We start from the raw sequence: 14812 nt of genomic DNA, 5'->3' as shown, positions 1-14812 counted from the left end.
TTAATTGTATCCTCCCAAATCTGGGGCCCCCGGGCTGGGGCCTCCTGGATGATGGGCCCCAAGCCCATCTGGCCTCGTTCCACAAACCGCGACGCCTCTCGAATAGCGAATGAACGATCACCGAGTGTCGCTGGCTAGTTCTTATCTGGCCCTGTGATAAATCTGGCTATTGCTATAATAGATGAGCAACCATCAAGGTAACAGACTAATAAGGAAAACACTAAACACAACATGACAAAGCATTAACTTACATATCATTAATTTATTGCTACAATTATATGACCATAATATAAAACAAGAGTGTCGTTTACCATTAAAAATATATCAGATTTAAATATTTTATTAACATTTTAATTTATACATTTATTTTTGATGAGGGTCTTTGTATTTGGTTGGATTCCCATTAGTTACCATAATTACAGCGTTATAACATTGATTAGACTAACCCTAAGCCACAATCTTCAAACTCATATTGTAAAATTAGTGAACTTAGAGACTTGGAAATATTTCATTTCAAAACGTATCTATACTACAACATTTATTAAGTGCCTTTTCGAGATAAGTTTCAAAGCGCTGGTAGTGAAAATTCAATTTTGAATTTGTAATGCAAATGTTGCATTAGTGCTTTCATATACAAGTAGCTGCAAAATCAGCAAAATTGCCCCCCTGAAAAAAATTCCTGGTGCCGTCACTGATCACTGGTACATTATTCTGTTTGCTTTACTTAGATCTATATTAAATTGCAGAAAATACCTAACATAATAACCGTATTCGTTCCATTAACTGCCCAGAGTGATAAAAAATTCATCATTTTTGGACTGGTGCTTATGTTTTATATTGCTTACATATTTTGCATGCATAAAAAAAATCACAAAATTTGGATTTTATGTGTAGATGGTTCTTTGTTTGATACATGTGTAGTTGGATCCTGTATATAATGATGGAGGATCATGAGTAGTAAAGTGTCTGGGTGGGCACTTATAGGGGCATGGGCAATTAATGGAACAAATATAAGTACATTTACCAATATTTGTTACAACCATAAATGAAATACGAATACAAGACAATCAAATCATATTGCTAAACAAATCTTATACACAAAAAATTAAAACCATTTTTTTTTCGTTACAATTTAGTAACTTTGGTCCTATAATAAGTAAATCATGTAATTACAAGCACAAAGAAAACTTACATTACCTTATTGAACAGCAAACACTATTGTACTGCAATCTAGGAGTTTATACATTAGTGGCTGACTCTGCCTAATCAGCAATACACACAGATATTACGTTTATATGCCAAAATCACTATAAACACGCTCTATATCTTCATTTTCATTTTGGTCAAAATTTCATACCACCAAATTCTATGACTATGTAAATCGGTAATACAAGGTGTGTTAAATGCATCAATATAGAATTCTCTCTATTGTATCAAATATATTTTATTATAATATTGGAGGTTAGATAAGGGTAGCTGTGAATTGTGAAAAATTATCTATCTGCAGAAAATAGGTAAAGATGGAGGGACTCTGAAGTCATCTACAAACTGAGCCAAATGGACCATTCAAATGTGACCGTCCACCACAAACCAGCCGTAAAGTCGGCCCCCGGTCAATTTTGTTTGATTTCAAACGATATCCAGAAGCGGGGTTATGGTTTGTTGAACTTTGATCCAACAAAATGGTACCTTATTTTGGTTCTACATGTGTCTCTTTTCCCACATTGCTGGTAATAAATATCAAACAGTCATAATTGGCGGTCATTTCAAATCATCCCCAAGTCAACGAGGTTCAGGAATGTCCTCTCATTGTCAATTGTTGTTATACATACCTAGACAAAATACAATGCTTTGTAACCCACCACTTGAACAGGATTTAGCCAAAGCAAACAAAGACTAGTGCTATTTAAGAATTCTATAGACATAGGTAGAAGCTTATTATCCTCTTCAACAATAGGATTATTGATTGGTTGAAAAGGTGTTTGTATGGCACTAGCAAAATGAGATACATGTAGCACCAACTTGAGGTACCTTCATGCACATTTTACACTGTAACTCAGAATTCAATTTGCTGACTTTACGGCTGGTTTGTGGTGGACGGTCACAAATGTGTTTTTCAATCACCTGAATTTCAATTGATACTCATTGTATAAAACTGATGTACATAACATGTTAGAATATTAACTGCAGTATTTGTGCTATTGATGTCTACATAAATAAATATATTCTTAAGTAAAAGAACTTATATGGCAGTGGGAAAAAACCCCAACGGAAATATATAATTTGATTTATTTGAACAATTGTGAGATTCATTTTCTAAATATAAAACACTATTAGATTCTCTTTGATGATTTATGTCAATCGCAACACATAGTGGCGTAGAGTGATTTTTCAACATTTCCTGTTTCACATACTGCCATAAAGGTTTAGAGCTAGCTTTATTCTATAATAGTTATTCCTATTTTAAAGATACAGTTTAATAATTTGAACCTTAAACTTCAATTTCAAATAGAATCGGGCTACTACTGAGAGGTAACAGTGGAGGAGTATTGACTCTGTTATTTGTAACATATCCTTCAAACATGTTTGTCTCAGAAACGTATTTTGCCCTTCACATACGCCACTATGTGTTGTTGTGACCGATGATTTGTATTGTGCCATGTTTTTAGTTGATTATCACCATGAACTGGCCTAAGCTACAACCCTTACTGCTTGACAAGGCCAAAAAAGAGTTGCTTGATTGTTGTCACTCTACGCACCAAATTTTGAAAACAAAATTTGTTTCTCTTTACTGTACAAGAGAGAATACATAGCCTATCAAAAGTTCTTGATAAAGGTTTTTCTCCTTTCATAATTTTTTCATTGTAAATGCATGTGAAATAAAGATGCCGAGGCAGAACAAAACCACGGGGAACAAAACGCGAGGCAGCTTTGACTGGCCACAATGTTTGAAAGATATAAAAAGAAAAAGGTTTTCTGCCTGCCCGCTTGTACCCTAGAAAAGTTGTGGGAGACAACCAAACAATCTTTTTTGCTCAATCGGTTGGACGGTGTGAAGAAATTCAAAATTACTACTCATATACCGTATTGTCTGTAATAAATGATCCCCCTCCAAAAAATGAACTTCATTTTTTTCAATGATAAAGTGACTGATGCCTGAGGATAGTATCAAATCGTTACCGAAAATATTTGCAAGGTAAATGAAAATTTTCCTTCATTAGTTTCCGTTGAAAGTTTCAAAACTACTTTCGTTTAAAGTGACTGATATCGACTGCTCAGTGCCAGAAGTGGGTAAGTGCAACAGCTGCCATGTGTAGATGAGTACAATACCGTATTTCGTCAAATAGTCTCCCCCCTCAAATAAACGCCCCCACCACTTTTTTCAACCAAGATGTTTAAAAAATTCTGATATTTCCATGCTATATTGTGTAGTAAGCTTACCAAGTTGCTCACATGGTCGATAAAAGCAGCAATAAATGGCGAAAATCTGCATCGGAAACCCGGCAGTGAACCAAAAGTCAGTTTCAAAGCTTACCTAATGATTTTAACGGGAATTGTCGTGCTAAAAATGACCTCTAATAAACGCCCCCCTTGGGAAAATGTAACCCCCTGGGGGCGTTTATTTGACGAAATACGGTATGTTTTTGTGTACATTGCCAAATATTCACAGGGCAGCTATTAAATACACTTACCCACTTCTGGCACTGAGCAGTCGATATGCATGCATTCGTGTGAATGTGTGAGTAGCTTAAAACTGGCATCAGTGCGGTTGTCATAATTGCTAAATTGCATGGGTAAAATCTATTCTAATTAAACTTCCATCCAGTTCTTTGCCAAATTATGGTAGCAAAGTAAATCACATTCTTGCTTAAATTTCACTAACAATGTACTCTGCCATATTGGATTTGAATTCGGAAAAACATCGAAAATAAGTCAAATTTGTGATTTTTGCCCCAATTTGTATGCTTTTTTTACTGAAAATTCCCCCCCTTACGAAAATTGCACGCCCTCAGGGCATTTATTACAGACAATACGGTACATGTATAGATTGTACACCCATAAATTCTCTGCATATTTTATTCATATGAGTGGCAGGCCAAGCTATGATGAGACTGAAATGGTGTCCACATTACTCCGTCTTGAACCAAGAAGCTGTAAGTACAAGAAAAACAATAGCTGGAGTTAAATCAAATGAGCTGTTCCCTTTGAAATTCACACTCCCCCCGTGGAAATGTTTTCCACAAAAGGAGTATGGGTTTCAAAGTAAATAGACAATTGTGGAGCTTCCATATGAAATATTCACTCCAGTGGAAGTAGGGCAAAGCCATAAACAGAGGGAGTTTGGGTTTCACTATAATGAATCCTAGCCAATTCCATTAGAAAAACATACTCCCTCTATGGAAGATATTTCTTAAATCTTCAACAGGGATGTGGTAGATTTAAATGGAATATATCCCACAGCAGTATTCAGTGAAAAACTCCCCCATTTTTTTAGTAAATAATTTTTCCTGCAGACTGCATGCATTTTAGAGCAGACAATTATGTTATTTGAGAATGCCAAATGGGCAGGAAAAACCTCCTATGTGTTTGTGGCCCCTGAACATGTTTAAAACAAAACTGCCAAACTGTTACATAGGATGATAGGAGGTTTTGCTTTACAGAACGGTCAACTGCATATCCGTCAATACACGCTTATTCAACGGGAAATGAACTTTGCTGCTTGGATGATGTCACGATGAGGTTAGCATTTATTCCATATTGAAAAGCGTGTACTGACGGATATGCAGTCGACCGGCCTCTTAAATATGTTCTGGGCCAATGACACAAAGGAGATTTCCTGCCCAAGGACATAATATTTTCATACTCATAAATGTTGAAGAAAGAGGTTGATTTGCAAAATATTTATTTCATATTTTGTTTGCAAGCAATATGAAATCAATTTATAACAGTTATTGAAAGCCAGTCAAATTTTCCAACCATAAATCAACTCATATCAGTAATAAAGCACTTTGTGCAAAGCTATTTCCATGTGCAAAGCAATCAACTGTCCATATGCAACCATAAACAAGACAACTCCCTTTTCCAGATAAATACAGCACTTATTTTTTGAATTAAAAAAATATTATTCTGTTTTGCCAAATGAAACATAGCTAAATCCTAATCCTTTAGTTAGTCCTAACTAGCAATGAAAGTCAAATTTTAATATTGGGCCAATTTTTGGAGATTAAGGGCCAAAAACATGCATTTTTAGGGTTTTTTTTCGTACGCTGTGACAATCAAGCACAAAGACTTGTACTAAGACTAAGTTCAGTTTATGCATTCTAATTTTTGGAAAAGACATGTTTGATTCTTATAACCAACCATTTAATTAAAGTAACACCAGAAAGTGAAAATTAGAGCAACATTTCGGCATATACTCAAGATTTTGAATGCTTAGACTTGTTTCAAGTCTTTGATTTTTGTGAAAACATGCCGAAAATGCATGTTTTTGGCTCTTACTATTATAAATTAGTAAAAAAGTGAACGTTTTCTTTTATCTCCAGTTAGGACTAAATGAATGATTAGGATTGAGCTATGTTTCATTTGGCAGAACGTGATAATTTTTTTTTAATCCCAAAAAATGAGTGCTCTATTTTTCTGGAATAAATATAGTTGTTGATTTCAAACAGTTGACACATTTTCATTCTTTTCAAGTCATCTACATTCTCATATCAAACTATGTTTAATATCTTTTTACCTACCTCGGACAGGCATAGTTGACATATTCTCAGGTTTTTCAAGGTGGTCCACATTCTCATGTATTAATTAATGTCTTTGGTTTATTAAATTGGAATCATAAAATTAAAGGAGTATTTCGTGATCCTAGCATCCTCTTTTTATGACATTTTTCAGTAGATATCCACGAAAAAACTTATTCGAAAATTTCAGTTGATTCGATTTTTGCGTTTATGAGTTATGCATAATTATGTGTATTACACTGCTCCATAGACAATGTATTGTAATTTTGTTATGAAATTAAAATTTAACGATCTCTTTGCTAAACGAATTAATCTGCAAGAAATTTTTTGTATATAAATATTATGTAGCCAGAGGTTTCCAGTGATATAAAAATATCAACTTTTTTTGAGAAAAGTGGGGGGATGATGCTGTGGATCACAAAATGCCCTTTTAATCAACTGGACTCACTTTTATTTTGAGAGCCTACAGCAGTGTTCTAAATTGGTTAATTAGTAATAATTACCGGTATTTTACATTGGTAATTACCTGGTAATTTACTCAATTGTTGTAATAACTTGATGAATAAAAGTACTACATGACCTTTTACTGAATTTCCTGAAACTATTAATTTTGATCAAAACAAGATATACCGTATTCGTTCCAATAAGCGCCCATGCCCCAATAAGCGCCCACCCAGCGACTTTGCAACAAACACAATATGAAACAAGAGCACCACTGGTGCTGTAGCTCATTTGTTATGGGTTATGGTCAGGAATACCATGCATAGCTATGTATAGCCATGCATAGCTATGTATAGCCATGCATAGCTATGTATAGCCATGTATACAGGGCTGCCAACTTTGAAAAACACATTTCAGTATTCCCAAACCTCAAAATCACCATAGTGCTGTGATCAAGCACAAATCAGCATTTTGAAAATATACTTACGGTTCTCAAGATATTTATTTATACCTTTTGCTTGTCAAGTATCCTTTGATTTTATTTTGTTTAATACAGTTTTGTTTGTATATTTAATGCCTTGGATGCACCATCGGATAGATGAGTGCCACTGATGTAAAAGCAATTTCCAAATAAAAACTTGAAACTAGCCATGTATAGCTATGTATACAGGGCTGCCAACTTTGAAAAACACATTTCAGTATTCTCAATATTGCTAGTCGGAAACTCCTGCGAAGCTAGGGACATGGCATCTTACCTACTCCATTCTATAACAGTCTGCCCAGTGCCTTGTGTGTTTTCTCTTCAGTCAATCATTTTGTTGAATGTAATTTTATGAATCAAATAAAAAAGATAGAAAGTGACTTCACATAAGTTATGTGTCATTTTATTTATAATAAAGAAGTTATTAAATTAATAAAGTAAGACAATTTATTTATCTATAAGTGCATGTCAAATGGGGTACATTGTTCAATACTATAGGCCTACATGAATTAATTATGCACATATTATAGCTAGGCCTAAAAAACGACACAGGATATGATACATAACTACTTTCATATCAATAGGGTCCATATGATCACAGATTGTTGAGAATCTGTGATATGATGAAGATTTTGATTCTATAGATCTGTTATCAACATGATATCATGCTGTTCAGTGGTCAAGGAGTAAGGACCCCCGGTCAAGGACATTGATATGACATCATAGGTGATGTAATTTTCTTCTGCTGACCATATGATGCTGTATATTAACTATTATTGTTACATTTAGGCCTATACCTAGAACTTTTTAAAGTCATAATTAGTTCAAACATAACTTTGGTAATACTCGCTCGTTTTCATTCGTTGAAACGGCAAAACATACTTACTTTTCCTTAAAAATCGAATACCAACAATTTTCAAACATTCCACCTCAGAGAGGGGTTGTCATGGTCCCATATACTGATATACCAGGCACTGAAAAAGTGCTACTCACCTTGAGCATAGACCATGTTTTAAATGGTATATGCCTTGAGTAAATGTTTACATAACTAATTGGGTTTAGTAACTGGTCAAGATGTGTGATAAATGAGTGAGATTTTGTTCATAGTCGGGGTTGCCAACCAACAATTTGGTAGCCCAAATTGGGAGAATTTGAGACACTATTTGCTCATGGCTCGTGCACAGAAGTAAGGGCCTATACACAGCACGAGCCCAATTGGTGCTTTATTGACTTACAGAATGTAAGGCAAAGCAACACTGAAAAGCAAACATCTCTTTTACAAAATCGCCAGATCAAGGAGTTTGTACAGTGTTTGTAATATGAAAAGCACCACAAACAGTCTGCATAGGAGACTATTCCATGAAATGTGGTAAACATTTTCGTAACAAAATGCTCCAAAAATGACAATTTCCGTCCAAATTTTCCTAGCTAAATAAGTAACAATCATGAACAATCATGCAAAGATCGCTCCCTCAAATTACTAGCTCCATTGCTCAAACGATGTAGCAAGAGAAAGTAAAAAACATAGACAAATTTAGACAACGGCTATAGTTCATTTGCTGGCGCAAATGAGCTAATTATTAACCGCCCATCTAATGTTGCCAAAATACTTCCAGTAAGCTTACCTGTCAAGTGATTTTACATGCATGCATGAGGGAAATTGAGCATCAAAAGTATCCAAAATGTTCACCAAAATTAAATTATGACGCCATTTCATAGTGTGCAGATGTATAGATATTTAAAATACTTCACAATAACCACCTGCAAATGCCTTTAAAAGGCCAAGTTTGAGCTAATCCTGTCTCAAATTCGTATTTTTTGCCGGCGCGGCAGTGGCCATCTTTTTAGTGCGCCCTCAAAATTTTTTGTCAATATAATATTAAATTAAGACACATAATGAGGGCGCACTAACTGAGAGTAACTAAATACTTCCAGACGGTGATTGATGACTAAAAACCAGGTAAAAAATAAGCGCCCACCCAAAATGACTTTGTTAAGCGCCCTGGGCGCTTATTGGAATGAATACGGTACTATATTAAGATATTCTGAATAGAAGCCAATTAATCTCATTTAGAATAATATGTATATATTCCAAGTAAAACAGCAACCTGTTGATTTTATAACCATGCATCTTGTTTTTGTGAACTTGTAGCGATCAATCTCATTTAGTATAATATGTATTCCAAGTAAAACAGAATTTTCTGAAAGAAACATTTTGATTTTCTAACCATGCATCACATTTTAAGACATCTTAAAAATATATTTAGACAATAATAACTGCGCACCATCTATTTTGAGGTCATTGTGTGAAATCAGAGGGTTTTGTTTTGGGCTGAGGTATTTTTCCAAGGGAGCGGTATAAATATAAATACCGAGGCCCAAAACAAAACCCGACAATTTCACACAATGACCTCAAAACAGATGGTGCAAAGTTATTATTGTCATTCATTACCGTCGTATCTAATATTTTGAACAAATCAAACTGGCATTTTATGTTATTTTATGCCATAAAACGCTGTTAAATATAACCAGTTTTAATCATTGTTGTAACCTACCCTACAAAAAAATCAACCAGGCGAATATAACATTCGCGCCGACAACAAGAGCTACTAATCACAGAAGCGCGACGGCATCGCGTAGGCGTGGGCGTTGTCATAACGCGTAGCTTATACACGCGCGCGCAGAAGTCATTGTTGCGCGTCCGGAGTCATTGTGAGTTATAATGACCTCGCAATTAGTGCGCGGTCAGGCAATCAATTTCTTTTGATTGGATTACAGGCTTCGCGTATATTAATGAGGTTATGAATTTCCTTTGGTGTCTTTTACTACTGAATTTTACGGTAAAATACCACAGGTTTATTTTACTTACCATTTTAACAACACCTTATCTATTAGTTTTATGATTCCAATTTAATATTTATTACTGGATGAATGACAACCTTCACAAATATCTATATTCACCCGAAGTCACTCCCAATGTGGCCTGTACACCATCCTCGATAATCAACATTTTAAAAGCACCCTAAACAAGGATTTAACCCTTGGCTAAAACGATACCCTAAACAGGTAACACCAGTGATCGAAATATGCCTCAAAAAGTTACAGGCCAGCCGGGCTTGACCTTAAAAAGTTACCGGCCAGTCGGGCCGGCAACTAGATGCCAGTCAGAAAAGTTACCGGCCAGGCCAAAAAGTTACAGGCCAATGGCCGGCTGACCGGCCCTATTTCGAACGCTGGGTAACACACGTCTGTTTTCACACCCTAAACAGGGATTTTGCCTTGCATCAAATTTTATACCCTAAATTTCATTTCCGCGTATTGGCAATTGCAATTTTGCTACCCTTTTCTCCAATTTTTCATGTTTTAGACACCCTAAACACGACACGCACGTATCGTGCCTACCTGAAAAAAACTACCCTTTTACGCTTTTAATTATCGCGGATGGTGTACAGGCCACAATGGGAGTGACCCCGGGGATATTCACATATCAGAATATCTTTGACATCTTGTTACCTACCTGGGACAGGCATAGTTGACATATTCTCAGGTTTTTCAAGGTGGTCCACATTCTCATGTCGGAAAGTCTTTGATATTTTGTCTCCGAAATGTCTAAAATCAATAAAACAAAGATAGACAAAAAAAGAACACTGTTATCACCCCAAATTTTGCATTTTGGGAGACTTTTTCATTTTTATTTTAAATTTTTATAAAATCAGCTGTTTTGAGGTTAAAAATTTGTTGAGTTTACTGATCAATACATACTACATAATAACAGCAGTATAGCTAAAGGGGTCTTGTACTTACAAGTGGGTTATTATAATTTTTTCTTGTTGCTGCAAAATTACCTTACAAAAGAAATTGAACTTGACTGGTTTTAATTGGGCAGATACAAAATGGCTAGCATTCCGGGGCTGTGCAATAATTATGAGCCTCCCCAGGGGGTAATATTTCCAAACAGCTTGCCAAAAATCGCTTTTCCCCTCTCGGCCCACCAAAAATTGCACGCCCCATCTCTCAGCCTGCCAAAATTAAATCTTCACCCCCCTCGCACTTGCCAAATTCCCAATTTGCAAACCTTAATTGGCCTAGTTATATGTGGCAAGCGCAGCAACAAGGAAAATTTAAGTGTTACTCCGTACATTTTCAGAGCATTTTATTTAAAGGGCGCTCCATGAATTTGTGCCATAAGCTGCTTTCCCCCCTCTTGGCTTGCCAAAATTGCTTCCCCCCTTTGGCTCACTAAAAATGTTTCCCCCCAATTTTACCCTCCCACCAGGGCTCATAATTATTGCACAACCCCTCACTCAATGCGCTGGGGTACACACTCATCCGCTTAAGATGCTGCATTATCTGTTCGAGAAACAGCTGCCTCAATGCAGCTGTTTGCACAGCCACGTAATGAAGCATTTAGAATCAAATTCCATTTTAACACACTACCAACATGGCTTCTGGGCAAAATGCTCTACAGAAATACAACTTATAAATGTGTTAACTCCATTTGAAATTCATACTCCCCCTATGGAAGATATTTCCAAAATCTTCCACAGGGGTAGCGTGGATTTTAGCCCCATCCGTCCAAGATACTAGCCCTGGTGATCAAAAAAGTATTTGAGCTCTGACCTATGGTGTTAAGGGCGTACTACACCCCTGCCAATTTTTGTGCCTATTTTTGCATTTTTCTCAAAAATTATAGCGTATTGGTGACAAGTAAGATATGTATATGACTACAACTACTGCACTGGAAATTTTATTTCAGCACAGACAACAGTTGTGGAGTTACAGTCAAAAATGAGGGAAAACCAATATTTGATAAATAAATCAATATCTACTTGACTTGAGTTGCTGAATTTTCAGTGCAGTAGTTGTAGTCTTTGCCCTATAATATACATATCTTACTTGTCACCAATGCGCTATAATTTTTGAGAAAAATGCAAAAATAGGCACAAAATTGGCCAGGGGTGTAGTACCCCTTAAGCTGAATTTATACTCTATCGCTGAGCAACAATCTTTGATTTCTAGCCAATAAGGTAGCATGCTTTTTGTTGTGTTGGGAAAAGCATGTTAACACTCGTCGCTTATTGATGGCGTATTACATAATCCTTACCCTTTCCATGTGTCCTCTGAGTCCCATATCTCATACAAGGCAAACTGGCTTGTCCCACTAAATGACCGCACACTAATGCTGTGTACAAATAACATTATTAGAAATGAAACAAAAAGAATTAGAATTAAAATTGACGGTTTTTAACTTTTACATCCTTAAGTTAGCTTTCATCAGTATTACAGGTCTGTGCATGTGAATGAGGATTGAGAACTTGGTGCTTTGGACAACTTCATGTACGAGAGTGACCTTGAACTACCTTGATCTTGACCTAGGCCATTCATTCCAACATGGGGATGAGTGGTGGCATCTGTTTCACAACGGCCCTCCATTTCTGTCTTTTTATGGATTGGTAACCAGCAATCCGACTGTCTTCATTGTTCAGGTCTTGTCTCCATAGAGCAATATTGAAAGGATGAAGACTTTGTATAGCTCTGTCTTGGTACGTGCTTCAAATTCCATATGTTTTAAAGTTTCTGAAATGCCCCTCTTTTGCTTTTTCTATCCACAGTTTTATATCATAGGCTCCCTGTTGGCTGATTGTGGTGGTTTTTGGAATTTTCATGGTGCCTAATTGACCATATTATATACTATACACAGTCATTAATTGGTTTTCAGCAAGGTTCTCAAATGACACATTAATAAACCACAACCCCTGATATGTGACACGATCAAGGGAAATGAGTCGGATGTCGCTAATATTGATTTTGAGATATTAGCAAAGAAAGTGTTAAAATTATTTTGTTTTATATTGTTTTCAGCGATTGATAAACTGATGTAACTTTGCAAAGAAAAGTCGTATGGGGGGTTTTCAGTTTCTGAAAGCTCTAAATGTCCTCTTTAGAAACCTATGTAAAACTCATTTTTGACAAGGGTCGACATGCGACTCATTCCCCTTGATCATGTCACATATGTGACCCTCGGCACAACTGAGCCCGAAGTCGCCAATCATCATTTTTGAGATATTCAACCAAAATATTCTGCTTGAAATTAGCTTTAAAATGATGTATATCATGTCTACAGTACTTGACATTTAAGTAGTGAAAAATCAATAAAACAGTCAATAAATCCTTTGTTTCCTATTGTTTATTGTTAAGTTCAATGAAGCATATCTCAATATGCACTGGCGACATCCAGGCTTAGTTGTGCTGAGGGGTCACATATGAGGACATTCAAACCTACAATAAATTTAGGTCACTCAAAACCTGACATGCAAGATCTACTTCTTCATTTGAATACACTTACTTGGTACATCCATCTACCTTAGATGACGCTTCTATGTAGGTCTTGAGGCTTTTTCTGAAGGCATTATCACTCTCTTCATCTACTGAGAATTTTCTGCAAACCAACCACATCTAAAATGACAAATTTGGGAGAAATATAATCAGTGTTTTAGCTCGCCACCCGTCTGGCCTGGCCGTCATTTTAGACGGGGAGTTTGCTCCTGGGACGGGCAAAATTAATGCTGCATTTTAATTGAAGGTATTGACAAAGGTTGTTGACCATTTTAGTAGACCAGCTTTGCAAAACAAGGCCATAGCAAGACATATTTGCACTCTTTGAACCCCCAATGGACGGTAGAGGTCTGGTAAATGTTTTAAAGGTCAAATTAGGACAGGCATTTTTATGCAAATGATGGGCAAACCTCAATTTCTAGCTAAGACCTTTAAATCAAGATTTATTTGAATCTCTCTTATCATGTTTATTCAAATGGGATATTCCAGTTGAAATCCATACCCCCTATGGAAGACATGACCTTCATCTTCCACACAGGGGGTGTGATTTTCAAATGGAGCCACCTATTCAGGGTCGTCTGCTCCAAAATGGGCTATTCCAGTTGAAATCCACACCCCTTATGGAAGACATAACCTTAATCTCCCACACAGGGAGTGTATATTTCAAATGGAGTCACCCATTCAGGTAGGCCCCATTTGAAATTCACGCTCCTTGTGTTGGAGATTAAGGTCATGTGTAGGGGGTGTATGGATTTCAACTGGAATAGCCCAAAACAGTTGCACAAATAAATGTGCTATTCTAGCTGTCAGACATCCCAGCTTTTCCCCCTATTTGATGCGTGCAAAAAAAGTGCATTATACAAAAATATTGCACTGAGCAAACATATACATGCATGTATGGTTTTTTTGGAGCATTTTCTAGATCTCCTTTATGATGTCAGCCCGACCAAGAGAATGGACAGAAACTCCAAATTTTAAAGAGACATTTGAGACCAAAATGAAGTTTGTATGATAGTTAAAAAGTTATAAAATTGTAAATGCTGTTACATCAGCCTGTACAGGGTGTTTAAATACATTCCCATAACCCAATGGAGTTTCTGGTCTTGGTATGTCTGCCTTTGTACACATGTGGCACAACTGACCATACCTTGTATTGGGATTGTGTGCAAATATCTGGTGTTTTCATTCTAAACATTCAAAACATTGAGACTTATGAACAAAATTAATGCAGTGCGACAATATGGTTATTTTTCTATAAAAAATCAAATGTAATTTTTAAGCCTCGACTATTAGCTTGTTGGCTGCAATTTTAAAATTATCATTGTGTGTGTATGGTAATGGGGACTTTTCCTTTAAAATTAGGTTATATTGATCAAATTTCCAAATCATAGTGCATTGTGGGAATGTATTTAAGCCTCCTCTGTATGACCATTATACCAGTTCAGAGAGTTCATATTAGGAAGAAAATGCATTAATGTTTATAACTTTCCAGTCCAAAGAACTCTACAGATGGAAGGATAGCCATCCTCCCCCCATGCATGATGCTATAGATAATTTGCCATTACCATGTACATGGACCAAAATAATGACCTTCCAGTACTTTCTGGTAGTGAACTTAAAGCCATATTATAACATTTTCATACAAAATAGATTAGCATTTCTTTGCCATAAAATGTTAGTTTTTACTGTCAGATATATCCCCTTTTATTTTTGAGCCGAACAAATACGGCAAAGCGAAGAAAATTGGAATTTACTACCATCGCGTATGTCGCCAATACGTACCACTCCTTCGGTCATGTTATGGTACGACCCTTTG

General features: G+C 36.2%; 1 protein-coding gene across 1 annotated transcript in view; it reads right to left on the bottom strand.

Moving 5' to 3' along the window:
- Window positions 1-242: 242 nt before the first annotated feature.
- LOC140146696 (N-terminal EF-hand calcium-binding protein 1-like) overlaps window positions 243-14812 on the bottom strand; it is a 28940-nt gene continuing 14370 nt past the window's right edge. Inside the window, exons 8-11 of the mRNA XM_072168568.1 lie at window positions 13007-13116; window positions 11765-11842; window positions 10178-10269; window positions 243-4152 (exon numbers count right to left, since the gene is read on the bottom strand). Coding sequence (XP_072024669.1) covers window positions 4130-4152; window positions 10178-10269; window positions 11765-11842; window positions 13007-13116 — 303 coding nt within the window. The 3' untranslated portion in view covers window positions 243-4129. The remainder of the gene's footprint in view (window positions 4153-10177; window positions 10270-11764; window positions 11843-13006; window positions 13117-14812) is intronic.

Source organism: Amphiura filiformis, chromosome 2, assembly GCF_039555335.1.
Source record: "Amphiura filiformis chromosome 2, Afil_fr2py, whole genome shotgun sequence".
Taxonomy (NCBI): domain Eukaryota; kingdom Metazoa; phylum Echinodermata; class Ophiuroidea; order Amphilepidida; family Amphiuridae; genus Amphiura; species Amphiura filiformis.
This window is presented reverse-complemented; position numbering and strand designations above follow the sequence as displayed.